Source organism: Podarcis bocagei (assembly GCF_964188305.1).
Source record: "Podarcis bocagei genome assembly, chromosome: 6".
Lineage (NCBI taxonomy): Eukaryota > Metazoa > Chordata > Lepidosauria > Squamata > Lacertidae > Podarcis > Podarcis bocagei.
In genome coordinates, this window is record NC_138130.1 from 63,287,292 (window position 1) to 63,302,186 (window position 14,895).

The 14,895-nt window shown below is 41.2% G+C and overlaps 1 protein-coding gene across 2 annotated transcripts in view; it reads right to left on the reverse strand.

Moving 5' to 3' along the window:
* Positions 1-2,219: 2,219 nt before the first annotated feature.
* Positions 2,220-14,895, reverse strand: part of GBE1 (1,4-alpha-glucan branching enzyme 1) — a 148,862-nt gene continuing 136,186 nt past the window's right edge. Inside the window, exons 16-17 of one of the 2 annotated variants that reach the window (XM_081199738.1) lie at positions 13,755-13,820; positions 2,220-4,499 (exon numbers count right to left, since the gene is read on the reverse strand). In XM_081199738.1, the coding sequence (XP_081055864.1) occupies positions 4,443-4,499; positions 13,755-13,820 (123 nt within the window). In that variant the 3' untranslated portion in view covers positions 2,220-4,442. The remainder of the gene's footprint in view (positions 4,500-13,754; positions 13,821-14,895) is intronic. The other variant, XM_081199739.1, reaches the window with a different exon arrangement.

Sequence of the window (14,895 nt, forward strand, 5' to 3'; positions counted from 1 at the left end):
AGATAGAAAGTTCCTGGTTGAGGTTCTGTTGGTGTGTTGGTGAGGATCTGTTCTTGGATGTGTGGGGGTAGCTCCTTAACAATCTTGTTTAGTTCTTTCTTGTATTCTTGTGTGGGGTCTGAGTCCAATTTTGTGTAAAAGGCGGTATTGGAAAGTTGTCTGTGAGCCTCCTGAATGTAGTCAGTTTTGTTCATGATGACGACAGCTCTTACTGACAGAAAGTTATTCCTGATGCTTAGTCAGAATCTCCTTTCTTGTAACTTGAATCCATTGGTTTGAGTCTTACTCTCTGGAGCAGGAGAAAACAAACTTGCTCCATCTTCTGTGTGACAGCCCTTAAGATATTTGAAGGTAGCTATCAAATCTTTGTTTCATCTTTTCTAGGCTAAACATACCCAACTCCCTCAACCATTCCCCATGAGGCTTGGTTTCCAGTCCTTTAATAATCTTGTTTGCCCTCCTGTGCACACATTCCAGCTGACCAATATCCTTCTTAAACTGTGGTGCCCAGAACTGGACACACTACTCCAGGTGTGGTCTGAGGTAAGACAGAGAAGTGCTATTACTTCACTTGAACTGCAACCTAACTCCCATCAGCCCCAGCCATCTTGACAAATGGTCAGGGATGATGGGACTTGTAGTCCAACAACATCTGGCCACAGGTTTCAGTCTTTGGTATGGGTAGTAATGGACTGTTCATATGACCGTCTTTTCAAAAACTTGCAAGGAGTACTCAGAAGTGGAAAAATGGATTTGAAACAAACATTCACCGCTTGATACCAAATGCAATGATGATGCATTTGAGTTGGCAACCTGCACCCCAATTTCATATGGAAAAAAATTATGCCCTCTTCAGTCAATCAGAAAAGCCCTCTTTAAACAATCAGTTCAGACCCATAGTGAGAAAAATGTGTCCCATCTACCAGGAGACCACTGGCCAAGGTGGAAGAGGGAGAGGGGTGATTGCCCCACCTAGTTTTGGTTCTGATCCAACCATTATTGGCTCTAGACACTTCTAGCAGGCATGTGTCCCCATGCCAGATTATCCCCAATGGAATGTTTACTCCCGAAGGAATGTTCAGGAAAACAAATGTTGCTCCCCCACCCCCAATTTATAAGCAGCATAAAAGTCCCCATAGGCCAGTTAGGACTTTTGGTCTGTCTGTCCTGACTAGCAGCACATCTCCAGTGTCTCAGGAAGAGAGTCCAGTGCTGTATGCTTGTCAGGAGGGGGAAGAGGTGCCAGACTGGCCAAGGAGCCTCTGAAACATGGTGCCAGCTTGAAGCTATGGTTCCTCCTCACCATGCCCCATACCTAATGAGAAGCAGCCCTTATCACTAGCAGACATTATTACAGCTTATATACTGCTGACACAAATAGTCTACTAGTGTGAGGAGAAAAATGTGAGGGAAGGGGAAGATCAGAATTCTTCCTCCATGATTAGACTGCACAGACAAAGGGACGACTCACGTGAATAGTTATATCAGCTGCAGTAATATATTTGCCAGCTCCCAGTTGCACTCAAGACAGGTTTGGCTTTTCTGAATGTAAGAAATCTCATTATGAGCAACTCTGCTTTAAAGCAAGAATGGATGGCAGACTGTGTTAAACAGAGGGTTCGAAGCCCCATTAATGGCTTCAAGCTTCTGTCAGCCTATGGTTGACAAAGTGAGTAGAAACTAATGCAAAGCTGACTGCCTGGATCTATAGTTGTTCAAATATTTGTCTTCCTATTCCAACTGGTAGACCCTTTGGGCTAACATTCAAAACACTTAATAGAACTCCATCTACTTTCTACTGAAGCCTTACTGTAGACTATTTACATCAAAATGCACATCTGAATATGAAATATGTATTTAGGACACCAAGCATAAAAATGTGGTTCTACTTGTAACTCCCATCCCCATTTCAGGGTGGATTTCTTTAGCAGTGGATTTCTAAGCATCTGTGCATGAACTGGCATACTTTGAAAATCTTGATCTTGGCAATGCAGCAACTTGACATTAAGTAAAGCTGGAATTGGGATCTAGCAACCTTGCAAATCATGTAAAAGCATTTAATGTTGTTTCATTTCTGCTGTGGTTCTAAGCAGAAAAGATTATAATTATTCTGCAATCTTAACTTGCTTCTGCTGATGCCAACATTTTATTTTCCTTAAAGCTTCTGCATGCTTCGGTAATATCTTGAGTAAATCTATGATACCAAAACACCACAAGCATTATTATTTTTTTAACATCTCTCCATTTATTTGCAAGTAATTTTATAGCTTCTAATCATATTATATATTTATTGCTTTTCTTGCACAAAAGTTTGACATGGACAATTGCCTTGCACTGCATTTACATGCCCAGACGCGGGGCCTGTAAAGTTTTCATTATATATTAATAAATCCATTTAACAAAAAGTATATCACATATTTATAGAGCTGTTTATCTCACCTCCAGATTTAAAGGTTGTAAAACAATTACAGACTCACCACGGACTTAAATATGAGAACAGTAACTTATTTGGCTCTTGTTTAACAAACTGTCAAATGAAAAACAGGTAGGATATTAATCAGCACTTTAGCACTTATTGTTTCCCAGACATGATGAACTAAACACAAACAGAAGCTACAACATTTATGAATGCCTCTGTGATCCAGAGGGACTGAACTGAGATTTGTTTTTCTGTTTTCATGGAAGATATCCTCCCCCCCTACACCCTCAAAGGCTTAGGAAATAATTCTTATGTCAGAACTCTGTAGGCAGGATGAAATGAATGTTGCCTTGCCCCAGCGATGAATCATGCAATCAGGGGCATAGGGAGGGATGTGTGGTGGGGGTAATCTACCCTGGGTGTCATCCCAAAAGGGGGTGACAAAATCCCCACTGGGTGGATCGCCATCGCGCCAATCGCCCCCCTGGGCGGGTCGCTGACGCACCAATCCACCCCCCCCCCAGATTGCTGATGTGACGACTGCCCCTCAGGCAGATTGCCAACGCACCAACTGCCCCCATGCTGATTTGGTTCCAATATAGAAACATTATTGGAGATGCAGGGGAAGAAATTCTACTTTTATATCTACTGGACCACAGTGGCACAATATAACCTTACTCTTGAACAATTATGGTGAAATGTTAGGAAAGACATTTGTGATACTTACAAGTGTGCTGTGAATACTGGCACAAGTAGTTTGGAGTTTATAAATTGAGACAAAGATTGTGGATTCAAATGCTACACAGCAGATAATTTTGGGGGGAAACACAGAGGGAAGGAGAAGCCCAATTTCACAAGTGGATTCAGGGTCACACTACACTGGATCTCACTCAAGATATATAGTGAAGAATCAATTCTATTACACTAACATTTTAAATTAACACCTAGCTTGATTGAAATAATGTTCTATACGTGTTCACTCATGGCTAGCAAGTTAGTTTGATTTATAAAGATGTGAGGTCGCAATTTCCAAGCATGATACTGAAGTTGCATGCTTCACCTGCCATTTGTACAACTGGATATGATGTGCTTTGATACAATGAAACATAAATAAGAGGAGCAGAGCAATGCAAACTATTGGAAGTTGGCATGATTAATACCAGTGCAATTTATGATGTCCTAAAATTACCCCAATTCCAAACCCTACTCACACTGGTAGATCTTTTGTTTGGATTGCTTCCTAAGCAATTTATTGTTTGACTTTGTTTTTAGAAAGTACGTTTGGGAATGAGCCTGTGTCTTTAACTGTATTTGATGTTTTGATTTGTTGAAAGCTGCCCAGAGTGGCTGGGGCAATCCAGTCAGATGGGTGGCATATAAATAATAAATTATCATTATTATGTGCTAGCTCTGTAGGGTATAATACTCAGTACTTTCAGGTGTATCATTCCCCAAAATATATTTTTTTTCCAATAGGTTTGTTAAATCTAACAACCTGGCTTCTTTAGTGGTTTAACACATGAAAACACTGAAAACGTTTAATAAGCTTGGAACCCACTGTCAAACAAATACATAAGGCCGCCTTTGAAGGCAACAACATCATTATTTATTTATTTCTAACACAAAATGTCATCTAATGAAAAACCTGCATTCAGTACCAAAATTATAAATGCGATTGAAGCAAATAGTTGAAAACAGTGAAGGCAGTTTTTGAATTATTTCTCATAAAATAGTGGAAGAGTTACTTTGAGGATACCAGCTGTTCTGAAATCTAAGTCTGTTAACAATCCGTCGAGTTGTCAACAATGCACTTTTCTTTCCTCTGATTTTAAATGCTTATTTCTTTGAATAAGCATTTCACAACGGGAAATTATAAACAAACAATAGGCGCATATTTAATGCTCTCAGTATTAATATGTATCTTCATATAGAAAAGTTTCCAAACAGTAAACCCTGGATATCTCTCTCCTCAAAATGGTGCCTGGCCTTTGACATCATGGATCTAATTGTAGGATGGATGTCTTCAGTTTTGGATATCCATATTCTGAAGCACTAGAGCCACTCTGCTTGGAATGTACACCTAAAAAAAAGAAAAGGGGAAAACTCACAGATTGTTCACAATATGCCTTTGGGATGGGTCAAGATATAAATCTAAATAACGTACTATAAGTGATCTACTGTTTGAACATGAAATATACATTTAAGAACCGAACTTTCATGAAATGTGCCATCAATATTAATTAAAAGCAGAGTGCAATTATGGATGGGACATGCTGTCTCAATGCCCACAAGGCAATAGAAATTATACACTTCCTTTCCCTTTGCCACTTCCTAAAGTTAGATCTGGTGATAGGTTTAAATGCAATTACCACTAGAGGGCTCCATGTGATTTACAATCACCGATTTCAGACATCTGAGGACATTCGGGTCGATACACTGTACAGTGATAAATGACAAACTCTTACTACTGCATTTGAGCTCTATTGTGTTCTGAATTAAAGCTGCCCCAGGTCCGTGATGTCATTTCATACAGGTAAATGCAAGGTATGACACAGCAAGGCACTTGAAAATACAGCGCCGAAGCAGGTTTTATGGTATTGGTTCTTGAGCAGAAAAACAAGCCACTCGTTTGCCTTTGCATGTTGAGACTTAAGTTCTTCCACTGGCATTCTGACGCTGAAACTTTTAATCTCATTTAACCTGATCCACTTTTTGTTTTTCTTCTTCAGAAGTACTTCTCTTAACAAGGGTGGAAAGGAACCTGTGGCAGCATATTCCGCACAATGCTGCTTCCGAGCACAGATTAGATTCACAACTCAAAACATGACAGATATGTTCTGCTTACCAATTACCTTGCTACGTCGTAGTTTACAGACTGCTGAATGCAATTGATCACGTAAACTGAACTCAATAACAATGCAATTAGAAAAGAGTCGGCAGATGAGTGAAGATTGCAGCCTTCCTGTTTGACAATGCCAGTGTTTAAGACTTTCCTCCTCCTGGCATTCCTAATATAATGCTATTTTCAGCCATGTTATCTCCTAGCGAGAGTCTGACTGACGGCATGAAAAGCTTTTATAGTCGGCAACCGGAATGAAAGGTGTAAAGCAAACAGCTTTAGGAAAAAAGGAAAAGAACAGCTGATCTTCATCGAACCAGACTGTAGCATGTCCAATGCATCTCAGCTCTCGCCGGTGAACAGAGTGTTTTTTCCCCTAAGGTTTCTGTGATAAATAACTCCTACAAATCTGCTCAGCAGGGAAGAAAATGTGAAATACACTTGGGATGGCGTCATGTGCCCCCAAATGTACGTGCAAAGGGGGGAAAATTATAGCTGTAGCTTTTTTGCACTTATTTACTACTGCAGTTTTAAGTGCCAGAGGATTTATTTCCAAATCGCTTTAGATAAACCAAGTCACAGAGATCTAAGCAGCTGGCAGCTTGAAACAAAGAAAATTAGCACAATGTAGAAAAGCTGCTGCATTCTAGACCATCTTTCAGGACCTGAAAAAATGTGGAAGATTACTATCAAGGCGACTGGATTGCTGTGAAACAGATACTTCAAGGAAAAGAATAGGTCTGTGTGCCTTAAAATCTGACTAATTTGTGGCTATTAGACACACACACACACACACACAACTTTGTTACCAAGAGATCTGCTTCCACAGAATTGCATGGAGATGAATAGGTGCATTGAGCAGGTATGTACTTTAGAAACTGGTATTACACACCCAATTTAGTAATAAAATAAAATCAGATTTTGGGATTATCATTTTTTAAGAATGGAAATTCCTTTTAAAAACCCCAGCTTTAATTATTTTTAATTGAAGTATCAGGGTACTTGAAAGGCTGTGTCCCCTGCCATCCAAAAATAAGATGACATGTGGAAGGCCAACCTAGCCTCATTGAAGAAGCTTGAGTCTTTCTTCCTGGTTGCCAAAAGAAATACTCATCTCCAGCTGCCAATGCCCTGGGACTGCAGAAGCAGGAGGAAAGGGCACTCTGTCCCCACTCATGGACCAACTATTATATTCACACAAGAACCCCAGCAAGAGAAAATATGTATGTCTTTGGCTGGAAGTAAACAGCTACTTCTAGCTATGCATTCTGGCTTTTAAAAGCCTTTCCTCTCCTCTCCTTTCCCTTGTGTGATTTTGTCAGCCTTCTGACAGTGCCTGACACTTAAAAAAAAAAAAGATGTAAGCCACTTTGGGAGACAATGTTTTATTAAAAAAGGATTAAAAATACAGTAACTACATATACAAATGAACTGTATTTAAAAATGGCCTGGTGTAAATAAATTACATATGATTGTTATACAACCAAGCCTACGTTGAGCCTGCTTTTCTGTGTAAAAGATGACAAACTACAAAGCAAAGATCTCCAACCTGAGGTCAAGCATCAAAAAGTATGACGTAACTGGTCATACAATATTATGACAAATTATGATTATGTGGTTTGCTTGGCCACCTTACACAGGGAATGAAAGAGAAACCCATTACTTCCACAGTTGTCCATTTGTTTTTCAGAACAGCTGTGCTGGCTGGGACTGATAAGAGACATGGTCTGAAACATCTGGAGGGCACCAAGTTGGTGAAGGCTGTATTAGCAGATGTAGTTCAGTCGTGTGCATTACATGTCTGAAGTTTTTAGAGTGTACTTATAGGCACTATGAAGAGTCTGTTCAGCTGAAAGCTAGAATGTTCTAATTAATTTTTTTAAAAAACTATCTAGGAAGCCTAAGTGATGTATGAATGGGTTTGGTGTATAATCCTTGGAGGTTACAGAGGCATTTATTCTAATATAGCACATGCAGTTTAGGCAGATTTTGCCAGCACTGTTTTTCATATCCTGTTCCTGATAAGGACACAGCTGGTATGGCTTGGATGAAGAAGACTATCTGTTTCTCCTTTCACCTTTTGGTTCTTGCACTTTGTCTTATCTCTCTCTTCCTCTCCATTTCCCCCTTTCGCCCCCCTTTCCACTGATGATCTTTAGGGGCAAAAGGCAGACAAACAAACAGGGGAGGAAGCACAGCTATGAGGATGCAACAATGATACCAAAACATATTTGGCAGATCATCTTTGCCAATCTGTTCCCTGTTTTAAAACAGTGTATCTTCTAGTTACAAACCCTTGGTCTATGCAAATGTCTATTTAAAAAGGCAAACTAAAAAAAAAGAGCCTATATTACATCCTCCAAAGTCAATATATAAATCCTTGTCAGAAAACTAATGGGTTGGATCCAAAGGACTCCTCACAGCGATTTGATAATTTTGTCAATGCTCTATTACGAACCAGATCTTTGAATCCCAAATATTGATTCTCTGGAAATATTAGTCTCCAAGGACAAACTCTCTTTCTTCCATTAAGGGATTACACAGCTTAGTCGCTTATATTAAGAAGTGCTGCTGAAGACTTGCATACCATGAATTAGTTGGGCTTCTTTCACATGACAAGTTTCCTAAACAGTTTTCACACAAAGGGGAAAAATGTATGTATTACTGTCATGAGGGATGAATTCACATGCAAGAAACATGCATTTTCATAATTTTCCTACTGATTTTTTTAACCATTTGTATACTGTATTTCTTTATAGCCATTTGATTTTGGTCAAACAAAGAACTTGTGTGGTGAGGTAGGTTAGATAAGACTTAATGCCTTGCCCAACACCACTCAAATTAACTGGGAAGGAACAGAATCAGAATTGTTAACCCCCAAACTAGCACTTAGTTGCTGTAGCAAATGGGTTCAGTATATCTGTAAAGAGGTCTGTGAGAAAGTATATTTAGACAAGATGCAGGTTAAGGGCCCTATATTCCAATTAGCTTCAATTGTTCTAACCTAGCCCTATTTTTTTAAACAGCACTTATGCTTCTGACAGTATCTGGACATAATATCTGCCCCAGACATTCACTTCCCTTTTATTCCTAGGATGGAAAACATTCTATTCAGAAGACTGATGTATCATCCTTCATGGCTGACTCCTTGTCAGTTTCCAGCGCACAAAGACAATAAAATACAACAAAGGTTGAAAACTTTCTCCCCAAGCAGAAGAACCACCATCCACAGAACCCTTGCACTGTCAGAAGTGAGCTTTTTGTTGGCTCTTACCCAAACCATTGCCAACGCCAAGTATCAATTCAGAATATCCACTGTCTCACCTATAACACATGGGTAATAGCATATTGGTGGCAATTCACACCAAATTCCTCTTTCAGTTGGTTCATGTAGACAATGAAAGGTACAGGGCACTAGGTGGACACTTGCAAGACTCTGCAGGGATTGTGCTGTTGTCTCTCAATAACACCTTCTGGAAATGGCACTTCGGGCAGGAGTGGAATTAGCTTACGACTGTGCCTCAAATGCCAAGTTCACAAAACTAGTCCAAAAAAGATGCCGTGGCTGAAGGCCACTGAAAGGTCCAAGATAACCTTGACAGATTTACCTTGACAGATTAGAGAACTGGGCCAAAAGAAACAAGATGAACTTTAACAGGGAGAAATGTAAAGTATTGCACTTGGGCAAAATAAAATGAGAGGCACAAATACAAGATGGGTGACACCTGGCTTGAGACCAGTACATGTGAAAAGGATCTAGGAGTCTTGGTTGACCACAAACTTGACATGAGCCAACAGTGTGATGCGGCAGCTAAAAAAGCCAATGCAATTCTGGGCTGCATCAATAGGAGTATAGCATCTAGATCAAGGGAAGTAATAGTGCCACTGTATTCTGCTCTGGTCAGACCTCACCTGGAGTACTGTGTCCAGTTCTGGGCACAACAGTTCAAGAAGGACACTGACAAACTGGAACGTGTCCAGAGGAGGGCAACCAAAATGGTCAAAGGCCTGGAAACAATGCCTTATGAGGAATGGCTAAGGGAGCTGGGCATGTTTAGCCTGGAGAAGAGGAGGTTAAGGGGTGATATGATAGCCATGTTCAAATATATAAAAGGATGTCATATAGAGGAGGGAGAAAGGTTGTTTTTTGCTGCTCCAGAGAAGCGGACATGGAGCAATGGATCCAAACTACAAGAAAGAAGATTCCACCTAAACATTAGGAAGAACTTCCTGACAGTAAGAGCTGTTCGACAGTGGAATTTGCTGCCAAGGAGTGTGGTGGAGTCTCCTTCTTTGGAGGTCTTCAAGCAGAGGCTTGACAACCATATGTCAGGAGTGCTCTGATGGTGTTTCCTGCTTGGCAGGGGGTTGGACTCGATGGCCCTTGTGGTCTCTTCCAACTCTATGATTCTATGATTCTATAACAACTATCAGGGTTACATTCCACTTGTCTTTCATTAAAGCAGAAAGGCAGCTTCTGTGCCAAAACCAGGCCTAAAACTGGATTGAAACAGGTATAGATAACGTCTTACCCAAAAGGAAGAGCACAGAAAACACTCTCAGGAATACTTTACTCAAGAAGGTGGCATTTGTGACTGACTGGATAACACTCCATGGATAAGTTTCTTCACTACCATCACTGCTCATCTCCCATCCTGCTCCATTCCCCTCAGATGTCTGATAAAACAGGGAGCTAACTGGATCTGCACTCTGGGTGAGGGCACTTAGTTATGATCGTGTCAAGTGCCTGAGTCATCTTAGCATTCCACAGAGAGATTAGAGCTCTGACAGGACAGCTGCGCAAAGTGGAAACTCCCTAAGGGCACTCAAGTATCTTATCAGATTCCATTAGCCTCTGGGAGCAGACCATTCTGATAGCTTCAACATGCCATCCTCCAGGAAGACAAAGAAATTAGTGAAAAACACAGCTCCTCCAAACACTTAGCCACTCATTCAAAGTGTGGCCTGCCACATCAAACTAACGGCATGAACATTCCATTGGGTGTGCAATGAAATGTACAAAACAGAAAGCATTTGTTCTGAAAAGTACCTGATTTAATGTAAATAAATGACCACATTAATTTGTGCATTAGAACAGGTGTGTGTGGGGGGGAAACAGGTGAAAATAAAAATACAGCTAAATGAGTGGCTGCCATAGAATAATGCACAGAAACTATCAACTAATGAATGCATGCCATGAATCCATGGAAAATATGGAAATACAAAATGGTCAGCATATACTTATCACCTCTGAAAAGTGGATATTTGCTACTTTGTCTTTCTCAAAAAAGTCAAGAATGGCTTATATAAATGTTACAAGGTATCTCCTATCCTTGTGCCTTACTTGCCTAGGATTACAAGCACTTACCTGGAGGACTTAATTCTGAGTAGACATTTAGAGGCTTGCACTGTTGAGTTGTTCAACTTCAGCGGTAGAACTGTGCCATATATTTTCAATACGTACTAAAGACCAGTCCCCCCCCCCACTTGCTGACTTCTTATTTATAAAGCACCTCACTGGATTCAAATACATACTTCTTACATCATAATAAGACTCCTTCCATAAAAGGAAAGGAACAGTCTTTGGAGCCAACTCACTGGACTACAAGAAACATGTGCATTATTATTTTTTAAAGGAAAAATCAAGGCAATTGAACAAAACTTGACATTGTATCTGCAGCTCTCTGTATTTTTTCCAATTTGTTAACATAGTTTGTGGAACATGATTCTTCTTCTGTGGTGATCACTCATAGCTGAGTGATACCTCTGAATGATTACAGGGCTCCACAAAAGGTATTAGCAGTATAGACAAAGTGCTGTTGTGCTCATGTCCAGTTGTAGTTTCCTACAGGCATCTAGTTGGGCACTGTGAGAACAGGACGTTGGACTAGATGGACTAGATGATCCAGCCACCTCGACTTATGTTCTTATGTAGAAGTACACATAAACTACCTACAGCACCACCCTCCATTTATATCGCAGGTAACAAAAAAGGAAGAAAAGTAGGGTTTATCTTGAGTTAAGGAATTGGCAAATAAAAACACGTTTATCAAAAAGGTCACCCCTTACATAATTAAAAACAGTTAGCAAATGAGTACCATTTGGTTATAAGTACTGAAGTAATGATGAACGACCTTGAAAGAGATAAGTCAGGAAGGAAGCAAAAATAGCAAGGAAAATATTATTTGGATTAGTGATGAGTGGAGAAATGAGGCGTTTGGATAATTAACATGTATCTGAATTCCAGCTAGCCTTGTTGGATTTTAAAACTGTTAATAGCTTTAAAACCTGTTCCTGTATAACAGACTGTGTGTCTGCCCATATGCCATTACCGTAACTGCAGTAAGCAACTTCTCGGTGTAATGAACCTTACAATTTCAATTTATCACTTGCTTTTTCTCACGTATTTTTCACAGGACACTCTCCTCCCGCTTTTCCCTTCTCTTTTCCCTCGGACAGAATTAAAGTAGCCTTATCCCGCCACAGATGCTATCTGTATCACAGATACACTCTTGCAAATTTGTACTTGGCATTTTATGTGGGCTTGTTGATGTTGCTTTTGTTCTGGTGCATGGAAACACCTAAGTGCTTCAAGCGGATGGATCTTGGCAGACTTAGATAAAGTGCATAGCCATTATAAAATCACTTCTAACAGAATTACATAAGTTTGGTTCTGTATTGTTCTTTCATCTCCTTGGGGCTACAGGTACTGCCCTCAACTAGAGACAGAATGTACTTACTGCTGGAATGATATACAATATTTGGGATTTGCAGCAGAATCCCCACCATTGCTGATTATACACCATGGAAGCTTCCAATGAAACATGTATTTTAGATCACCTGCGTGTCTCAAAATAGGAGCTCTGCTTGTATCTTTCTGCTATGCATGTCCTCTCCACTGGTGATGCATACTGTGGTCTGGATTTTGCAGGTAGTTCCAGGAAATGAAGGCCCATTTTTCGACAGGAACCAGAAACAAGCAAGCTCCCCTGCTCTCTTCAACTTTGATTTTATGAGAATGGAAATGACTCTTTCCCCCATTCATGTATTACTCATCTGTAGATATTGCTTACTTGGAGTGGGACTGTACTTTTAGTCCAGTCTCTGACATCACATCACCTTCCTCAAACAACTGTCTGTTGCCACAGTTGTCTAAAGCGGAAGTGTGCTTCTATTCACATGTAGGGGCTCTGTGCAACTGGGGCACCCGCATAACTCAATGTCCCAATTACATGGTACCCCTACACGTGACCAGGAGTGTGTTTGAGAAACTGTCCTTGCTCCAAAGTAATCACAGTAACACCCAGTACATAAGTAATACGCAAACACGGCTTAAAATATACTAATTGGTTCCTGGGTTCTCTAAAGCAGTGTTTCCCAACCGGTGTTCCGCGGCACACGAGTGTGCCGTGAGACACCGGCTGGTGTGCCGCGAGATGCCTGGAGGGAGGCGGGCGAGTCGGGCGGCGAGAGGCGGGGCGGGGGCGGCGAGGAGAGGCCGCGCCTCCTGCTGCTGCCTGGCGCTCCTCCTCGCAGCCGGCAGCGCTGCCTGGGCGCCTCCCCGCGACTCTGTCTCGCTGGGTTTGGTCTCCCAGCAGAGACGGGTCACACACGCCCCTCCCTCCCTCCCTCAGCCTGCGCGGAGGGAGAGCCAGAGAGAGGCATCGCTCCTGCGCTCCGAGGCGGATTGAGCGCAGCTGAGAGGAGCTGCCGAGGGAAAAAACGTTCACTTTTGTGCGTCCCTCCCGGCGTGACGCTGCGCGCTGACGTCACGGGGCGGGGCTTTAATGGTGGTGTGCCGCGAGATTTTTTTTTAGTACACAGGTGTGCCGTTGCCCAAAAACGTTTGGGAAACACTGCTCTAAAGAACTGTGTGATCCACATTTCCCCCTTTTTAGTTGCTGCTGATTTGTGAATGGGCAAATTCCAGAAAATGGTGTGTAGAGCTCTGCTTGCACACCATTTCTGCTGGATGGAATTGTTCTGAATAGCATGAGCTGTGATAAGGCCGGGGGGGGGGGGGGATGAACAGAATTTTGAGATCTGCTTGTCAGCTGATCAGGGCTCCTTCAGCTCAGACATGGAACAAAAGTGTTATTTTTAGCAAACCACCGTACAGTCTATAGCTTACAGAAATACCCACATTCGTTTCTGTAAGTTCAGATGCACAATACACAGTGGAAAAATAAGAAGCTCCCATATACTCTGTCAGACCACTGTTCCCTCTGGCTCAGTATTGTCTACCATGATTAGCTGTGGCCTTCCAGGATTTCAGACAGATAGGGCTTTTGCCAGCATGACCTGGAGATACCAGGGACTAAACCTGGCACCTTCTGCATGCAAAGCAGATGCTCTACAATTGATCTATGGTCCTATGGTGGTGGGGTGGGGATTAAAATTAAATTGGCTCCAGGCACTGAAGAAGAGGATCCTGCCCTTCGGAGAGGGAGGGAAGTGCTACAGTTTGGGCTGGCACACTTTTATCTGCAACTTTACCTCCAGGTAGTATGTGTGCTGTTGTCCTCGGGGCTGGCGATCACTTGCACTCAGTGAATTGGGTTGCTGAAGGATATAAAGGAGAAGTGTGACCCACACTTTTGGGCTTTGTAACTAACATAGTAGTGCACTTGCCATGCCACAACCTGCAGCTACTTCAAAATTATATTAGTTCATTCATTACTTGGCTTCTATCTTCTTGCCCACCCTACATGCTTTATTTCACATGCACTTGCCAAGATCCTTCTCTACCATAGTTTTAGCCTCTGGGCATGTTTATTTTCTACTATGCATTGCCAATATTCATGCCAACTTGGAAGTAAGGTATGGTTAATAAGACACACAATTATTATCTTACACTGTTAGCTGTGTTAATGTTTACTGCTAGAGTAGTGGAAGGGGAAATGGGATAATGGTATTATTGTGTTGTTTCTTGGGATTCAATTTGATTTCTGACCAAAACATAGTATTTTGTAGCTTTGGCTTCTGTTGTGTGTGTGAAATTGATACTTAATTTTCCACTGAATGCAAAATGTAGCAGCAGAATAAATATACATTTCTTCCAGAAATAGTAAACTAACCATTCACAATGTTTTAAAGGTTTAAAGCGGTACAAAACTTGGGTAACCAAAACTTCCTATTTCCTCAAAGGGAAAGAAAAATTAAGTTAGAAGCAATTTAGGGATTTTATTAACAAACGTTATAACGTTTAACATGGTATTGTAATTGTAGGAGAAACAACTTGATATTGGCAGAGTTATACCTTTAGTCCATACAGAATGGGGCTGGGGGACACTAATTAGTGATGCCACAAAGGTTCAAAATACAAATTTGCCTATGTTGAAATGGTTAGATGCAATATGAATCAAATGCAATTTCTCTGAAAAGTTCTAATATAGCTTTAAATGCAAAATAAGAATCTGTACACATTCACTGTTTGCTTGGCTTAACAAAGTCATGCCTTCAAATTTCATCAATGTCTGTCAAACCTCCTCCCTGCAACCACTCCCCCCCAAAAACCCCCATCCTAGCCATTTAATAGTAGTGTATGGAAATGCATGACAATTTGTTTATTCCAAAAATGGGCAGCCTCTGAATCAGGCTGGTGCATACCCAAACTGAACTATGAGCCAGGAATGTG